We start from the raw sequence: 14,371 nt of genomic DNA on the forward strand, positions 1-14,371 counted from the left end.
TAATACGAACAAGGGTCTACTTTGGAACATATGAATCCAATAGTGAGTAAGAAATTATTTAACTCAGAATTCCAACATTTAGAGGACTGTTGGAGACCATACAACGCTTTGTTAAGCTTACAAACAACATTTTTATAACATTTTGTTCCGTGATAACATGTTCAGGTATTTCCATGATTGTAGGTTTGTCCAATGCACTGTTAAGAAAAGCAGTCTTTATGTCAATGTATTGCACACTCTTGCCAGTTTCTACTGCGATGGAGAACAAGACACGAACTGTCACCAAATGGGCAACCGGTGAATACTTATCCAGGACATCTTCTTGTTTGTAGCCCCGTGCAACAAGTCCCGCCTTTTTCACTTTCACACCATCACTTGTTTTTTCCGAGAAAACCCACACAATGCCATTGACATTTGCATCTTGAGGACGTTGAATAATATCCCATGTATTGTTGGGACTGCAAGGCTTCTAATTTAGTTTCCACGGCCTTCTTTCAACCACACTTCATAGCTTGTTTGAATGATTAAGGTTGTTAGTTGCACAGTCCACCAGAGTACAAAACTTCAGCAAAGTAGAGCTCAAAGTCTTTGAACTTTTCAGGAATCTTCTCACAAGCAGGCTTTCGGAGCGAAACATCTGGTTGTACTTCATCAGTTGTTTTCTCAGAACTGCTATCCCTGTTAGAATCACTGATCTCACCTACACTGTCTGTTAAAGTTTCATCGCCGTTAACACTGTGGTGTGAAGTATCATCGCTGTCATTGTTAGATGCAGATGAGGTAACGGAGATCATCAGGAAGATTGAAATACACCGAATCATTTGCTGTTTCACTTTCCTTATCGACAGGTGATAAATTTTCGTCAAAAACGATGTGTCTACAGATCTTTATTTTGTCGGTTGCAGGATTGTACAAACAATGGTTTCTGTTTCCCTGGTATCCAACGAAGATAAGATTTTCACCTCTTGGAGATAATTCATGTCCCAATTTTGGGGGTACATGGGCTCATGCTGTCGACCCAAAAAATTTTGTATGCCCTAAGAAGGGCTTTTTGTTGTTCCATAATTCATATGGAGTCAAATCGGATCTGGAGTTAGGGGTTCTGTTTAGGATGTAGACTGCAGTATTTACCGCTTCAGCCCATAATTTTTTCGGTTGAGAAGATTGGAATAACATTGTTTGTGCGCGTTTTTTGCTTTCCATGATTGTGCGCATCTCCCTTTCACAGCGTCCATTTTGCTGAGGCGTGTATGGAGCTGTTGTTTTAAAAATGATACCTTGATTTGTGAAGAATGTATGCAATTCATTGTTGACAAACTCACCAGCACCACCATTATCTGACCTAATGGTTTAAATTTTCAGAGATATATTTGCATACTGTTTCACAAATTCTATAATATATGGAGTTGCATCTGACTTGTGATGTAAAAAGCGTACGATTCCAAAACCTGAGAAATCATCTTTCATCAATAAAAAGTAACGGTATCCACTTACGGAAGGATTGGGTAATGGACCATTCAGATCTATGTGAACAGTTCCTCCAGGTTGTGATATCTTATCATTACTTCTTAGAAAAGGTTGTTGGCATTGTTTGCCAAGTATACATGTCTCACAGAAATAATCTCCGAGTTTCGAGAAATTGACCCCTTCTGTACAGTTGGGGACTTAGTTCAAGAACGATTTGTTAATATGCGCTAGGTGTTGGTGCCAAATCTGTAAACTGGCTGCAGAGTTGGCTTCACCGACTGCAGGTACCTTCAATATGGTATAGGGCGTTGACAGTCTTCTGTGCATGTAACATGAGAATGCCGTCTTGAAAGACTTCTGCGGAACTAGAATTCTTAACGATCTGCATGCCTTTGCTCGTTAACACACCCTCAGAGAAAAGGTTTCTCTTGAGTCCAGGGATAAATCTAACATCTTTAATTACAGCGTCAACCCATACTCCATCCACAAGAGTTACCACATTAACACTGCCTCTTCCATAAATAGTTAGGACAGTATTATCACCGAGAAGAATTTGGTTTTTACCATCTTCAACGTAATCAGTCTTTAAGTCTCTGCAGCAGCACATATGATAAAAAGCGCCACTATCTAGGATCCATTGATCATGGTCTGAATTGTCACAGCTAACATTAAGAGCACGTTTCTTCTTGGAAGCATCAGATGAGTTTGATTTATCGGCAACGTTTGCAGAATGTTTATCAGAATTTTTGCGTTCATGACTATTTTCACAACAACATTTTTTGGGCAGAACTGATGAAGTAACTTGTTTAGGAGCCTTACAAAATTTGGCAATATGACCAAATTTTTCGCAGTTATGGATAACATTGAACATTTTGATGATTGGACCGACAAGGTTTCTGCCCAACTGTTATAGCTGAGTCTAAATCCTCGCTCAAAGACAAATTGACTTCCTCATCTAATAATCTTGTCGACAGATTTTTCAAAGTCCTTTGATCTGGCTCCATAGATAGCCATGACGAAGCCTGACGAAAATATCGATACTTCATCGGTAAAGCAATGATAATTTAGTGAAAACGGAAGTGTCACTAACATCTTCACCTGTGTCTTTAATCTCCTTGACAAGATTCTCCACTCGAGTAATATATGTTGACATTTTCTCACCATTTTATATTTTCAGTCGATGAAACTTGTCCAAGAATCTTGCTGAACTAAGATTTGTTCTTGTAGATTGAATCCAGTTTATCGAGCGCATCTTTTGCCGAATCACAATTCTGGATTGTTTTAATCTTCTCAAGACTGAAAGCGGATGAGATGATAAACAAAGCGGTATTGTCCTCTTTAAGGAACTTTGCCAATTCTTCTTGATTACTATCATTGGGTTTCTTTACGTCGCCAGAGACATATCCGAAGAGACACCTTGCACTCAATGCACACTTAAGTTGGAATCACTATTGCGGGTATTATTTACTGTCAAACTTGGTCATGGGCATCATTACATCGGACAGAGAGGAGGCCATAATGCTAAACGTGAATGCCCGCACAATACACCACTGATGAAACAAAGTGGACCGCGACCACGAACACGAGAGTCAAGTCATTCACTTCGGAGGAATCGAATCACAGTCATGACTTAGCCGAAGAACAGCACCCTGCAGTCCATGAAAACCGAGTTTGGAAGCCGAAAAAAAATTTTCAACAGCCTCGAGGAGCTAAGCATACGCGAGGCACAGGAAATACCGTTGTACCATCACTATAAGTCTAGAACTGAGGCAAATTTTTCTCGTGAAAGGCCCATAACCTCTGAAATGGGTGGAAGGGCAAAAAAGAACACTATCTCAGATAAAAGTCATAACCTTATATAACGCAAAAGATACAAAAGGCTTGCTCGATATGAGCATGATAAGCTACAACAGAAAAACGGAAAGCTTGAACACAACGAGACGCCATGACAGGAATCATGCGACTAATAACAGTAAGAGAAAAGGACCAATCACAGAGCACAATTCTGCTGTGCAACGCAAAAACGCCGTAAACGCCATTCTACATTTTTTGGAAACGAATCAGCGCAGAAAAACTTTTGTACCTTCAGACAATGTTTTTAAAAAATTCTTTCGTAAATACTATCAAGAACTAAACCTGAAAATTTGAGGTGCATGGGTAAAACAGCTTTTATTTTATGAAGTGTTAAGTTCCAAAAAACGAGGGGAAGTCTTGATGGATTTACGGCGTTCTTACTTAGGACGGCAGAATTGCACAAGGTATCTGGCTGCATCTCACAGCCCAGCCGTTTTTGAGTTATGAATTTTTAAAGTTGCTGTTTTTGAGCAGCAGCAATGCACTCAAGTTTAGCCTACTGTGCGCGCACCTTATATTATGGTTAGTGTGTCTCATAGATTTTGTTAGCCAGTTGGCCCAGTGGCAGCGCACTTGACTACGACATCGGTGGTCCATGGCTCGATCCCTGTCCACGAGAGGAGTTTTTTATAACTGATAATTTTATTTTTTAATCGCTGTATCACAGCAAATTGTAACTCACCTTGTAAACATTTTGATGTTAATTATTTTTCAGATGTATTTTTCAATTACTTTTTTTATGTTTCTTATGATTGTTTGATGAAAAAGCCATATTGCTAATTTTAAGTCACCATCAACACACAAAAACATCAAAAAACATCATTAGCACATAATGTCTACAAAGACATTATGTGCTAATGATGTTTTTTATGTCTTTTCGTCAAACAATCATAAAAAAGAACAAAAACAAAAATAATTAAAAAAATACATTTTACAAATAATTAGCATCATGATGTTTACAAGGTGACTTACCATTTGCTACGATACAGCGATTAAAAAATAAAATAATCGGTAATAAAAAACTCCTCTCATGGACAGGGATGGAACCATGGATCATCAATGTTGTAGTTGAGCACGCTGCCACTGGGCCAACCGGCTCACACGATCTCTGAGATGCGCAAACCGAATTATAAGGTGCAAGCACTAGGCTGAACTTGACTGCGTCGCTGATGCGCAAAAATGGTAACTTTAAATATTCATAACTCAAAATCGGCTGGGCATTGGAGCAAAAAAGAAAAAAATGCGGGTTCTTAAATTTCCCCATTCTAACTCCCTGCCAAATTTGAACCCTATCTGCGGAGTACAATCGGCAGCCTCCTGCTATTAGACCTGTACTCAAGCTTTTTCATTCTATGCAATGGGATAATAATTGTAAAAAAAGAGTAACAGAGAGAAAATGTTACAATTGAAAGCATGTATAACATGACAGAGAAAGAAATTTCTTTTTTTTTTATCTCCTAACCTAAACCGTATATTGTAAACCAAGTATCCGAACTTTCATGTAAAATAGGAGTATCTTGGATAGCACTATTTATTTTAATTCATTATTCTGTCATATTTTTCTTCTTTCTAGATTTGTTGGCCAGCTTTTAAGACTGTTAGTCTGCAATAATGAAAAATTTGGTGCTCAAATTCAGAAACATGTAAAAGAACTTGTTGGACATGAAATGTCACCTGCGTTATACCCAATTTTATTCGACCAAATCAAATCTATAGTTGAAAAATTTTTTGACCAAAGTGGCCAGGTATTTAGTCAGCATTTTTATTCTCCATAGCTAAACATATTTTATCCTCTCTCACTTTTGATAGCTCAGTAATATTATTAAAATAATTGGAAAAAAGAGGAGCTGAGAGATGTGCTCCTTGTTTAACGCCTAACAGGACTCTAATAACTTTTGAAAAATACCATTTTTTTTATTTGTTTAGCTTCTTTTCCTTTCTTTTTTCCTAGGAATCTACACACATGACATATAGACACGTAATACGTAGACACATTACTCATAAACACATGTGTAAAAACACCTATTGACTTTGACTGTTTGGGTTCTTTCTCCAAGTTTATTTATTTATTTGAAAGTTGATACATTAACTCCCTTTAAGGGATCGTACAAGTTAAATGAATCAGAGTACAATACAGCACAAAGGAATCAGATACAGAATGAATTAAATTAGGCAATAAGAATAAAATAAAAAAATGACTAAAAGAAGCGATGGACAAAGGCCAAAGAAAGAGGTCATCAACATGGTAGAATGCATTCTCCAGGACAAAAGCCCTGAGTTTGAGAAAGAACACGTTTATTTCACCCCTCTTAAGTGTTTTTCTCATCTCAGAGGGAAGGGCATTGAGTAGTTGAATTGATGCTGGTCTTATATTTGTTTTTGAGATAGAGTAGGTGAACTTTTCTGGAGTTAAAATATTATGCCTGGTGTCGTGGCTATGTGCGGGGAATAACTCATAAAGATCAATTACTTTGTTAAAAATAGCATACTTTAAAATTTTGTAGATGTACAGGGATGGGAGCGTAAAAAGTTTATTTTGTTTGAAGACTTCTTTACAAGGGTAGTTGAAGGGGAGATTAAACAAGATTCTGAGTACTTTATTTTGCTCAATAAACAAACTCTCTGAGTGAGAGCTGCCCCAGAGAATGATCCCATATCTTAGATGAGATACGATATGCCCATGATAAAACATCAGCGCCACTTCTCTTGATGTTACCGTAACAAGATTCCTTAAGGCCCATGTATGACTTTGTATTTTACTGATTGTATGATCAATGTGGGTTTTCCAATTAAGATGATGTTCTAAGTGGACCCCTAGAAATCTCGTCGTGGTACTCAAATCTAGGCAAAGGGAATCATTCAATTTAATTGATTGCACTAGCGGATCTATCAGAGCAGATGGTGTGTAATACAGCGCCTGTGACTTTTCAGCATTTAGCATTAATTTATTAACATTAAACCAATGGTTGACATAATAGAAAGCTCTTTCGGCACCTGTCAACGCATCATCGCCAATTAAAACTACTGAGGTGTCGTCAGCAAATCGGTATGTTCGAAAGTCTGCATATTGAGGCAAGTCATTTATAAAAATATTGAATAAAAGTGGGCCCAATATAGAGTCCTTCAGCACTCCTGTTTTTACCGTACGAGTTGTAGAGAAGACTTCCTTGGTGCCTGAATTAATTTTTACTATTTGCTTTCTGTCTGCAAGGTGAGACGTCATGAGTTTTATTGCCTGGTTGTTTAGACCATAGAATTTCAATTTCTTTAATCAGAGCTCATGATCTATAGAGTCAAAAGCCTCAGCAAGGTCAAAGTGCAGACTTAACGCCGGAATTTTTTCTTCGAAGGCTTGAAAGATGCTTTCTAACAGTTTTTGAATGGCATGAACCGTTGACAGGTTTTTTCTAAAACCGAATCGACTTTTGTTTAGAAAGTTTTTGGATTCAAAATATTTATTGAGTTGTGAGTATAGAATTTTTTCATAAATTTTTGCTTCCGTAGGAAGGACAGTAATTGGGCGATAGTTGTTCAGTAACTTTCTGTCTCCTTTCTTCTTGTAAAGAGGCGTTAAAGTACCAACCTTCATAAAGTCAGGAAACGTTCCTTCCCTTTTACTGAAATTTATTAAGGTTAGCAGAGGTTGGCCCAATAGGTGGAAATAGTCCTTAAAAACAAAAGTTGGTATGTTGCCATTTCTGTCATATTTACTGGGTTTTAGCTTATTGATAACTGATTGGAGTTCATCAATACTAATCTGATGAAACTCAAAGCAAGATGAAACATAGGGATAACATCTATTAAGTATATTAAGGGCTTCAGAGCTGTTAACAATACGGGGGCCATTTGTAGCCAAATTGGCAAAGTATGTATTGAACTCATTCGCAATTTCACCAGGATCAGTTTTTTCTATGCCATGGATCTCGATAGATTTGATCCAGGACTGTTGTTCAGCTCTTGTCTCCTCATCAATATTACTCTATATTGTTCTTCCTCTGTTTCTTGAGTTCCTTATTTCATCATCGTTCATAATTCGTTTTTGTCGATGAAGCTCTTTTAACCGTTGCCTCGTTGCTTTTTTAAACTTAATGTTAATCTTAATGTGTTAAGTTATTAATTAAACCAACTCAGTAACGGACCTCAATACCGAAGCATCGTAATTTAGGAAGTTAAAAAAAAAAACCCTCTCCACCTTGTGTAGGAAGTAACATACATAGTCAAATTGACCCTATCCAAGGCCCTCACACTTTCAAAATAAAGAATGTAAGTGTCAAGATTTTTGACAAATCCGTGCGTGATGTAGTTGATCACCTTTTTTAAGCTAATTACAGAGGAGTGTTTAGGCATGAATCAATGTTACTCTTTACTGTCAAAAGAGAAAAAGTTGGCAATGCTATCTTGAAAAGGAACCAAGAGGCATCAGGCGTTGCCAGATTTTTTTAGATAGTTTATTTTTTTGGGAGAAACCAGTTGTACCAGTTCTCTTGAAAGTGTCAGTAAAATACGTTTACGACATGAAAGCATGATGTCTACGACTGGAAAAAACCGGGAAAGTCCGGGATTCATTAGGGAATAAATTTCAGAAATAATTAGGGAGTATGTTCTAGAGACTTGAAATCTTCTCTTCTACCTCTTTGGGTTTATATTGTTGCTCCTAAGCTGCCATTATTGACCTCTTGAATGACTTACTAGAAACCTCAAATCATCAGTATAATAAAGAAGCTTCCATTAATGAGATAGTGTAAACGTAAGGAACGCTTGTGGAATTAGAAGTTTTAATAAGCACCAAAGAATCGGCTGAAGTATAAAGAAAAAAAAATAAAGGGAAAAAAAAAAAAAAAAAAAAAAAAAAAACACTAAGAAGTGGCCCGAAACTGTATGTAACAAGGTGGTTGCGTCTAGATGTGTTCGCATCTCCAACCAGCCTGATTATCAGTTTTTCGGGTTTTCCTTGTTTGTTATGAGAGTTGTTCAGCAGCGACGGTAGATGCCGCGAGGATCACACTTTTGTGTCATGCCTCGGGTCATATCCGTGACGGCGTTTTAATGCCGTTTTGGATTTTGCGGCATGTTAAGTTGGGTTCACTGCCGAGTGTGATCTACTGATGAGGTCTAAAAAGGCCCAAACCGGTATAGATCTCTCGACGTGACTCCAACTTAATATTCCTATGCAAACTGCCTGAGCTGAACACTCTCCCCCCTCAGTTTCGTACTGGTGCGCATTAAAGCTCAAAAAATTAATTTTGACTCTAATGTTAATTTTTGGAACTCCTTGGCTTTGATTTCCCCGCGAAATGGTGTGGACCCAGCACCATTTCTCCACCTTGAAAAAAAAATATCGTTATGCCCATCCAGAACTCCGGAGATGTATGTGGTTTCTCTCAAAAAAATCCAAGGGAAAAGGGGAAAAAATTTAATTTTTCATCAGGAAGTGAGCTCCTAAAAATCAGAGAAAAATCAGGGAGCAATATCAAGAATCCCAGACACCATGTATAAAGGATGTCTCATACTATCCGAAAAGCATTGGTACAATTCGTCGTTTTTCCCACGAAAGAACGTAACTACAAATTAAAAAATTAAACCTAAAAAGTGGCCCGAAACTGTATTTAACAAGATGGAGAAATGGTGCTGGGTCTACACCATTTCACGGGGAAACAAAGCCAAGAAATACCAAAAATTAGAATTAGAGTCAAAAATAAATTTTTTTTTTTTTTTTTTTTTTTTTTATTCTAATTTTTGGTATTTCTTGGCTTTGTTTCCCCGTGAAATGGTGTAGACCCAGCACCATTTCTCCATCTTGTTAAGAACGTAACTACATTTCGATGTTGTCGGATTTTTCTTTGCAAAACGCGTTTTCACCAGGAGTTGTTTGAACATTTCTGACTGAAAATTTCTCTGATTTTTCTCCTGATCCCATGCAAAAATCAGACACGTTTTCGACGAAAATTATGCAGGTTTATTCTCGTAAAAAATTAAATTATTTAAGTGAATTAGACAACCTTGCAATGGAGTTACGTTCCTTCGTGCGGGATACGACGAATTGGTCTCTCGTAAAAAAAATTAAACTGTCTGATGAAATGTCCTAACGACCAACGTAACTCTCACTACCTAAAAAAAGAAAAGGTCTCGGTAACAATTTTTGACCTGTCAAAAATTTACCTCGGAAATTCTTCAAAAATTAAAAGGTAGTTTTTCTGGAACTTAATATAATTAAAAATTAAAGACTAAGTTGCTACCTGTTGAACTTTGGTGAAGGAATTTTGACTAACAGGATTTTGAAGGTTATTTTTAACTTGACACACACTTTGAGAAACATCACGAACTGAGAGAGGTCTAATTCATAACTACCTATGCCTTGTCTCTTGTTCTTTAAGTCAGTTGCTTGCAATTGTGTGTCGACACAATCAGATCCTTCTTATCAGATTGTGTCATAACAATAAATGTAGTGATGCCGTGTGGAATTTACTTTTGTTTTATTTTTGAATACTATCAAGGTCCGTAAAGATATAAGAGTTCAAAGCATTTTTTTTATTATTAGCATTTATAAAACCATGCCTTTGAATGTTATTCATATTTTCCTATAATTCATGTGTACTAATTTTGTGAGTAATAGGTTATTTTAGATCAAGTGAACACGCAGTTCATTGAACACATAATATTCATCATGAAAAATGTCTTGGAATGTAAAACGGATCAGCCTGCAGAACATCTAGGAGTTACAAGTATTGAAGGCATGATGTTAGCAATAGTGAGGTAATTTTATACTTGTGCCTCTTTCACAGTCCATGATTTTTTCTTCTTTTTTTTACCTTATATTGTATTTTGAAATGCTGAAAGTATCCTTTAGGGATTTTTCAACTTCTCTTTTGATCTGTGACATCATTCCCCATAACTTTCTCAAAATGCCTCAGACATTTCATACCCTCAGTACATTGGTCTGTTTGCGTAATTTTTGTCAATCAATCTATTTTTCCCAAGGGCTCGGAGGCTCTGGTTAGGTCTTTTCACAGTTGAAATTTTTTTACTAGTACCAGAGAGCCAGTCCAGTGCATGAACTCCCAACCCGGAAGACCAGTGTTTGAATTTGAAGTACTCTTCTAGATTGGTTGCTTTCCCTACGACTAAAAGCGCTATTCACCCTTCCTGCAATTGGTCTAGGGGTAGATAACCACTTACCTCTCATACTTAGCAAACATTCTCCCATCCATTTCCCAAGGTATGCACTCTCCATTGGTCATAGGAACCTCTGGCAGCAATTCCCAGTATAATCTTGGAGAAACCAAGTTTTTTCTTCTGTCTACTAATATCTTTCCTTTATTTTCCTCCTCATTTTCTCAGGTATGTGAGACATCTAGATATGAATGGCAATTCTGTGATCATCAAAACAAAGCTTTGTCAGTTAGTTGGAGCAATGATGAAGCAAAGGGATGACCTAGCTTTCCGGCAAGAAATGAAATTCCGAAATAAACTTGTAGAATATTTGACAGATTGGGTGATGGGCACATTACCTAGTATGAATTCTGCTGGAGCTGTCGTTGAGCCTCCCAACCCCGTGAAGTAAGTAAACTTTTATCATCTTAAATTGTCCAGGCGTAGTCAATCATACATATAGGAACTATTGTACTCCCTATCATTTATGGAAACTTAATCTCGAAATTAGTCCGAACACATTCGGTCATTACTATATAGATGATGCAATGTTAGAAACTTCAAATTCATGAACTTGTTTTTTTTTGTTTTTTTCTTTTGGATGAGGTAAGGCCTCAAATGAGATTAAAATCAGAAAATTAAACTTATTAATTTTCGTACTAGTTTAGGATCCACGAAGTCACATTTGCATGCCACCCTGAAACTTGCAGGGTATCTTCCAGGGTCCCCAGGACAAGGACACCTTATTCCAGCAATCAAAACGTCCTTATCCCGGGGCACCATATTCACAATGGCCGCCATATCCAAAATTGAAGGGTCCGGAGGTGCTCTCTAAAATCCACGATTTACTCGAAAAGTCTCACAGATACGCCAAATTGTTAAAGGACCAAAAATGTTCTACACCAAATTTTACGAGGGGCAGTTTCAAGTTAGGGCCTCTGAACCCCTTAATTTCAAGGGAAAAAAATAACTTTTTTTCCAAAAGTTGAGCGCCGACCGACCGGCCGCTCAGTGGGCCTCTCAAGTAGCACTATGGAATTAAGTGAATTTTTGGAAGTATCTGTAATTTTTGAACTCAGCGACTCTCAAGAATCCCTAAAAATGTATTTTGCACGGTTTAAATGTTTAATCTGATTTATTAACACCCAAATCCGGCTTTGGAACCATATTTTGGCGCGCGAAAATCGGTCGGCGTGCGTTGAACGGAAACTTTAATCGCTCATAACTTCGGAACCGTTCATTTCTCCAGGCTTATGGACCACTCGTTGAATGCGGATAAAGACGAGCAATTTAAAAAACTGGTTCTAGTTCAAATACAGAAATGTGTACCTTGTAAATTTTTTGGTTCAAAAATGTTATCGACTCAAAAACTGAAAAAAAGCACATATGTCAACTTAAAAATGTGATTTTTAGTCCAGTCAATCTAGCATTTTTCTGGGAAAATCTATATATAGAAGGTTTTTTTGCGGAAACATGTTGCATTAGGCTACCAGAACAACATATCAAAAGTTTACCAAAATCGGCCGTCCGCTAAGGCCGCCATCTTGATAAAAGGGGGGCGGGGGGCCAAAATACGCCGCCGGCGACCGGTTTTTGCTTATATCTTGAAAAATATCGATCCCACGGAAAAATGTCGCGAACCTTTTAAAAAGATCATAAAATTTCCTATTAGGAACACTATACATTTATCAAATTGCGACTTCTGATTCGTGAGATATGGCGGTAGTTTCCTGCGGCTAGGAAAGTCAAATCTTGCGAGAAATCGCGTTTTTTCATCAAAATCTGTTATTATCTTAAAAACGGCGAGTCTGAGGCAAAAAAGTGTTCTCACCGGAATGAAAGAGCATAAAATTTCCATGCTAAAAATGATTATGAATTCACTAGGGGGTCCGCCCCCGGAGCGCTATGCGGTCCGAACCAACGGCGGCTACTATGCGGTGAGGCTCGGCTTGGCCGCGCCATGAATTGTTGCGGTCCAAGATGAAACGGCTTCACTTTTTTGGTAGATTTACCGCGAGGGTAAGTCACATTATCCATTTAAATATGTGCTAATTTCCTTTTAATATGAAACCCCCCCTCTCCCCCTCTAGGTCATGCATGTTGTATAGTTAATACATGTCAACGGTCGCGCTTGAAGATAATGTTATTATTTTATGCTTTCTTATTCAAATACAATTTGTCAAACAACAAATCTTCTTTTTTCAAAGTAACTAAAAGGTAATGAATTAATACAAAATATAGAAAGAGGGAGTTTAAATTCATCCTCTGCTTCCTCTTCGATCAGTGTTTCTGTTTGATTGCTGCATCCCAAGCCGGAACAATGTTGACAAATGTCACTGCATGGTAGACCAGCTCTCTTACAAGAGCAGCAGTTACTACAGCCTTTCGAACATGTACATGAGATGATTTGTAAAAGTTCCTGGGGGGGGGGGGGGGCAGGCGGATTGAGCATAGGCACATGGAGAAGCCTGAGTTCCAAAAATTTCCGCCCCCATTCCTTGGGATTCCGTTTTCTTCCTCTCCAGAGTTGAACTTGATAATATACACGTAAGAAGTGTTGTTTGCACGCATTTGAAGTTGGAGGCAACGTTTGCAGTTTCACCTCAGTTTTTTGCCTTGCCAAAGCACGACTAAAACATTGAAATCTGCATTTGTTCAAAGCAGTAACTGATTTTTCAGCACCATACAGCAAAAGAACAAGTTGCTCACCCGCTTGAAAAAGCTCATCTTGAGTGCAGTCGGTTTCATAAAATTTCTCAGCAATACAAGAGACTTCGCCACATTTTTCTAACAGTTTAATAAATTTGCCTTTGCCCTTGCCACGAAATGCTGAAGTGGTATCACATCCACTGACGGCATGGATAAACACAATGCTGTTCTTCAAATTTACATTCGATGTTCGCAATTGATTTGAGCTAAAAATTTGGGCTGCATATTTGCCCTTACCTGGTTTGAGTAATAGGACGTCGCTTGATGCAGACGTCCAAGTTATCATTAGAGCAAGGAGGTCGATGTCTTCACCAACGATTAGAGTACCCACATTGAGAGAGTATGACCACTGGTGTTACCACCTCTGATTGGCTCAGCCATCTTAGGCTGAATAGAGCCCTTAGGACCCAAAAATGGCGGACGCCATAAATTAATGTGATGCAAAATGACTCAAAATGTAGTGTTCTTTGCTTATTGTAACGAGAAATTAACCCAAATGCACTATTGCGATTCTTTACATATTTTTAAGGCTAATCGTGTGCAATTTTTGAGAAAAATTATCTTAGATGTAGTAAGGTTGGCAGCAAGTGCGGTTGGTGAAAACCGTCAAAAGTTGGCAATGACCCCCCTCCCATCCACAAAAACCAAAACAAAGCACCGTCATTTTTGGGTCCTAAGTCTTTCCATGGGGCCCAGTGACCATACTCTCTCAATATAGGTACTCTACCAACGATAACAACTTGTTTCTTCGTTCCTCTCGGCAGACTGATAGCTTCATTTACAATGAGAGTATCCGCATCGTCCTCTGCTTGAGATACTTTAACTTGACTCCCTATAGTAAAGTGTTTCGATAGCAAGCAAATCAAACGCGCCTCATTCTTTTCATTATAGATAGAAGCAAGTCCTACGGGCCACGGATAGAGGAGTGTCCTCAGAAAAAATTAAGGCAGGACATTTTTTAAAGCTATAACGTCGTCACCTTTCAACGCTTTTTGTAGAATCTGTTGCGCTTTTTGTTCGTATCCATCAAAAACAATTGAACCTTCAAGACCATCATGCTTTTCAACATATAGGTATTAATAAACGATTCCACCGCTTAAGGTAATAAACGAAGAAATGCTTGTCTTATTCCTATTTCTATATTTTGTATTAATTCATTACCTTTTAGTTACTTTGAAAAAAGAAGATTTGT

General features: G+C 37.9%; 1 protein-coding gene across 5 annotated transcripts in view; it reads left to right on the top strand.

Annotated features, from left to right (window-relative positions):
- Nf1 (neurofibromin 1) overlaps nucleotides 1-14,371 on the top strand; it is a 291,489-nt gene that overhangs the window by 91,974 nt on the left and 185,144 nt on the right. For all 5 annotated transcript variants that reach the window (XM_072300264.1, XM_072300271.1, XM_072300269.1 and 2 more), the window contains 3 exons: nucleotides 4,895-5,066; nucleotides 9,935-10,074; nucleotides 10,660-10,878. In XM_072300264.1, the coding sequence (XP_072156365.1) occupies nucleotides 4,895-5,066; nucleotides 9,935-10,074; nucleotides 10,660-10,878 (531 nt within the window). The remainder of the gene's footprint in view (nucleotides 1-4,894; nucleotides 5,067-9,934; nucleotides 10,075-10,659; nucleotides 10,879-14,371) is intronic.

Source organism: Bemisia tabaci, chromosome 1 (assembly GCF_918797505.1).
Source record: "Bemisia tabaci chromosome 1, PGI_BMITA_v3".
NCBI lineage: Eukaryota > Metazoa > Arthropoda > Insecta > Hemiptera > Aleyrodidae > Bemisia > Bemisia tabaci.